At 43.1% G+C, this 4,761-nt stretch overlaps 1 protein-coding gene across 5 annotated transcripts; it reads right to left on the bottom strand.

Moving 5' to 3' along the window:
- Nucleotides 1-423: 423 nt before the first annotated feature.
- Nucleotides 424-4,201, bottom strand: LOC119274522 (deoxyhypusine synthase-like). 5 transcript variants are annotated; one of them, XM_037555227.1, is made up of 8 exons: nt 3,963-4,201; nt 3,611-3,868; nt 3,249-3,416; nt 2,830-3,048; nt 2,038-2,121; nt 1,459-1,564; nt 1,158-1,393; nt 424-814 (listed from the first exon to the last, which is right to left on the bottom strand). In XM_037555227.1, the coding sequence occupies exons 1-8, from the start codon at nt 3,987-3,989 to the stop codon at nt 728-730; spliced, it is 1,185 nt and encodes a 394-aa protein (XP_037411124.1). In that variant the 5' UTR covers nt 3,990-4,201; the 3' UTR covers nt 424-727. The 5 variants fall into 5 exon arrangements, with proteins under 5 accessions (XP_037411124.1, XP_037411125.1, XP_037411123.1 ...); XM_037555228.1 differs by having other exon boundaries at nt 3,611-3,865; XM_037555226.1 differs by having other exon boundaries at nt 3,611-3,871; nt 3,963-4,200.
- Nucleotides 4,202-4,761: the final 560 nt, after the last annotated feature.

The following is a 4,761-nucleotide window of genomic DNA, read 5'->3' as shown; positions in this document are numbered from 1 at the left end:
GACGATGCAACAACCTGTCTTGTGGGGACTGTGTCTCTAGCCATTATTATTTGATGGCTTGTTCGGTTTACAGGATATCCAAATCACAGGGATAGGAAAAAGTAAAATGGTTAGAATGAGATTCCAACTCAAATCCTTAGAAAATTTCCATGAGGTCTCACGTAATAATGATAAGAATCCTCCTCGGGAATGAACAAAATAATCCTGCAAGGAATGAGGTCAATATAGACACAATGCTCTGGAATCTAGCTTGTACCTCTGTTTTGTGAAACAAATTCTGCACAGATGAAAAATTCCCGAGGATCAAAATCTTGTAAGAATCCTCTAGGAAAACCGCAAACCGAGTAAGTACTCAGCTGGTTAATTATGTCTCTTCACCGGATGTTTAAGACATGATCACGATATAAATGAAAAAGAGGAATAAGACTTGATGTAACTTCCAATTTTCTCATTGCTCCCTTGTTGACCCTCTGCGAGAAAATGCACATTTTCCAGAATCAGATAAAGAGAGGAACGACTCAATCGTCCATTTCCTCTTACACAATCTCATCACAAAGCATACAATTGGTATTACAACCTCAGGTATACATCCAGCAAAAGGAATCAGTAATCGTGGCGCCGGCATCTGACGAAAACCCTTCTATGTCATCCTCCAAACAGCCCGGACAAACGGTTGGAGATCAATGAAAAATAAATTTCAGGCCCTTAGTTCGCAGCAGCGAGAAATTCAATTGGTTGAATTTGCACTATGAGGCCTCCGTGCAAATGTTGCAGCTACGAGTAACGGGAAAGCGATAGTAGCATCACAGTGAACCTGGATTTCCAAAAGCTGGAATGTTAGATTACAATAATGGTGATCATCAAATATGATGTATGACACCATTGCATAGCAAAATTATGTGTCTTGAAATCACTCGTACTGCCGTAAACTCATAGGCTGCAATATTATTCTACAGTGTACATGGGAAAATGATAAATCCAGATGGTCTAAATATTATAAGCCAGCTCAGGATCATGCATGCAATTTTCTATAAACCAATTGCAGGACACATGAGCAGGTGACCATTATACCCTAATACCTAAGGAAAATATTACCTAGTACTAGTATGCAAAACACAAAACTAAAGTATCTCAAACTTGCGAACATCTATATATACCTTTACAGGCTTTGCTGAACCTTTGATCTTTCCCCATGAAACTGCTTCATCTGGATGTGCTCCTGAGTCGCTTCCATCAAACTCTTGAGCTGTGTTGATATAGACTGCATAATCTGCACCATTGCGAAACATATTTGCATTGCATATGTGATGCTTTGGAAGGCCTCCACCAAGAATTATGGCCCCTGTCTTCCTTGGGCTTGCATGAATGGCTTCACCATTTATCAGCCTTATATCTGCAAACCATTCAAGCATTTGAAAACAAACACAAAGTAAGGATATCAAATAAAGTGGAACTTACCTTGTACAATGTCGATAATAAGACCAGGATTGTGAACTGCATGACAAAACAGCATGTCTCCGAGTGATCCATCAGTCAGTGCTGGGCAGTATACAGGAATATTGTTCTGGTCGATTTTAACGAGTCAGCACTTTGCAACTTCAGCCTTTGCACAAATAGTTCTTGAAAGTTCAGAATTTCAACACAGAAAAAACAACCCAGTGTGAAGCATATTCTCCATTGAATGAAGTGAAGGACAACCCAACAAGTGTAACAGCCAGCCAGCAACTCTACCATGCTTACATCTCCTAAACTGTGACCCACCACTTCAGACAAAATAAAAGTTTGGTTCAGGAATGATTACTATTTCTGGGCAAAATCATAATACTCAATACGGTAAAGAATTTTTTATGGTAAAACAAAACCAATATGAGAATCAAACTCAACAAAATTCTTAAGAAGAAACCCTAGTTTATCTCCCTGTTTACCAAACATAGTTATTTACAGACTTCCTAAATATGATCAGCATTTACACAAACACATGCCTGCAGACTTTTTGATAATTTGAAAAATAACGAAGAACTTTCAAAAGCATACTACCTTGTATGCCCAGTAAAGGTAGGAGCTTTCATCATTTATTTCTTTGCCAAGACGAGCAATCACTTTTGATGGTGTCCAGACATTCTGTAGGTAACAAGAAGTTAAAAGAAACAGAAGTATGGTCAGCAGTGAAGCTTGTACAAAGAACTCACATTGTAGGAAATGCTGGATTATCTTTAATTAAACAATCAAATATCAACCGAGGTGCAACAATATCTGCGTAGACTTCAGCAACTTGTGCAGAAACTTATAAAGTGTACTTCATACATTAGGTTTGACAAGATTCTGTAGTCTGGATGTTTTATTCGTGTATATATTGCTAGATGCATACATCTGAAAGAAAGGAAACTCATGGAGCCGGGTTACAATAAAGTTCGTGACTTCATGTTATGTAGAATTTCAGTTGTTTTAAGCATCGTTACTATAGCATGTGAAACAAATACTGTCTGCTTATTTGCTGTTCCAGAAAAGTAATTGTGTACCCTTCAATTAAGGAAATTTTCAAAGACTAGAAGACAACCCTATCAAAGTTATATTACTACTAGTTTCGCTAAATACAAGATATAATTAATGTACTCTCCTATTCATGCATCCCCTGCAAATTACCAACTTTGCAGCTAATTTATGCATCAGAAGCTTCCATGTGCACTATAATGGGCCCATGACACGTACAAGGAAAAGGAAGGGTAGCCATAATCCACATTATCGGGGGATTACGGTAACCAGGGACATACCGAACGAAAACTAAAACAGAATATTACCAGCTGTGTTTAAGCCAAGAGGAATGATTACCTCAGTAGATTGTTCTTGTAGCATCTGGTCAAAGAGTGGCATGATCCAGTTTTCAAACTTGCAATAGTTATCATTGGGCACCAACAGATTTCCTATCCGGTTAAGTCCTTTTGACCGTAGCAGTGCCCCAGGTAAAGAAAATTCACCTCGGTAAGTTGGCGCGAGGCATTTTATGAGGTCTTCCTCTATACCCCCAGCTGTCGTAACAATAACATCCACCTGAAGAATTTTGTGGAAAACATAGCATGGATTAGGAAATTAGTCATCAACGGCAATGCAGTTAGTGAAGTTAGTAATAATTAACTGGAACAAACATCTCTAGGAGACTAGGCATACTTGTGCTGCACAGATTCTTAAAATGATGTTTAAAGTTGTTTTGCTTTCAGATTTGCAAACGTGACACGAGTTGGAGCACTTACCATGTGATGTTGAGCCAGAAACCGTATAACATCCCGTATACCGGAAGAAACAAGGTTTGAGGTGAAACCAAGAAATATCTTGCACCTGACAGATTCTCTGTATTTCGGGTCAAGTTCAGCTTCATCGCAGTCCTCGCTTGGCTTCTCATGCGACAAGCTCCAATCTAACTTCATCATTGTAGAAAATTACAGTGGAGGAAGTGTCAGTAGAATGTAAGTAGCGACATATATCCAGCTATCCAAGTGCTCCAAATGGCGAAATAAATTACTCCGGTGCTGGAGTATCTGCTTCACCTAACTAATCCCATGCTGAAAAGGGCTGAGGAAGAAAGGGAGAAAGCGGGCGGTGTAGCATACCATACCATCTGATTGACGACGTCGATGGCGTCGGCGAGGTTGGACGCCTGGAACCCCGTGGAGGCGAGGGAGCCAAGAAGGCCGTCGAGGCCGAGGCCGGCGTCGTTGAAGTCGGCGCCGGCGATTTTCATGAATCGCGACTCGTCGAGGGACTCGGACGGCTTGAGCACGATGGCACGGACGCCCTCCATCTCCTTGCTAACAAGCTCACTTGCACTCATCCCGTCACCTCCCATCTCCTCCTCCTCGCCGCCTCCTTGCTGCTTCTAGAAAAGAAAAGGGGAGTAAAATCAAAATCAAAATCGAAGCAAATCCCGTGCCGTGCGCAGGCTAAGAAGTGGAAGGCAGGGAGCTCACCAGTACAGCCTTGTCGCCCAGAAGCATGGCGGCGGAAGGGAGACGAGGGGAGAGGCGAAGGAGGTCAGCGGCGGCGGGGATCCGGCCGGCGTGGTGGAGAGAGGTCTGGCCTGCTCGTACTCGTCGGAGAGGGCGTCGGTCGGGGGCCGGCGGACTTGGAGAGGCGTGCGTCCGGGACGGTGTTTTGTGGGGAACTCGGCGCGGTGGAGGGAGAGGGATTCCGGCGTGGCGTGGCGGCGGCTTCCGCAGGCAGGCGGTGGCTGTCCTGTTTGCTGGGCTGGGCTGGGCCTCAAGCTTAAGCTTCCCGTCTCCCACAGCAAATAGATCCAAGGCCCAAAGGGAAGGCCACGACTGGGCCGTCAAATTAAGCACAGGTGATAAAAATGAACAAAATACACAAACTGGTTCTGCCGCAAGCGATGATCTTCTAGAATTTTCAGAATTCTTTGTCGAAGCAAGTAATGTGCTTGATAGATTATTATTTTTCAGAACACACTGGCCTGTATTTACAAAAATCATCTGGACGACTGAACCAAACAGAAGAATGAACTAACCTATGACTATGAGCTTCCATATTTAATCTCATCCGTTCATGGTGGCACTCCCGCATGAGGAGAAGTTGAGGCCCGATGAGCGCCGACGGGAACAAGACTTTCCATGTAGGGTATCACGTTGAAGAAGTACACATCCTTCCAAGCAGGCTCGAGTTCAACTAACCCATGACATTGGTATCTCAACCTACTCAATTCACAAGCATTTGTCAGCTCACGTGTCTGCAGATCGTAGAGGCACAACTTGA

The sequence above is a fragment of the Triticum dicoccoides genome, chromosome 3B (genome assembly GCF_002162155.2).
Source record: "Triticum dicoccoides isolate Atlit2015 ecotype Zavitan chromosome 3B, WEW_v2.0, whole genome shotgun sequence".
NCBI classification, from domain to species: Eukaryota; Viridiplantae; Streptophyta; class Magnoliopsida; order Poales; family Poaceae; genus Triticum; species Triticum dicoccoides.
This window is presented reverse-complemented; position numbering and strand designations above follow the sequence as displayed.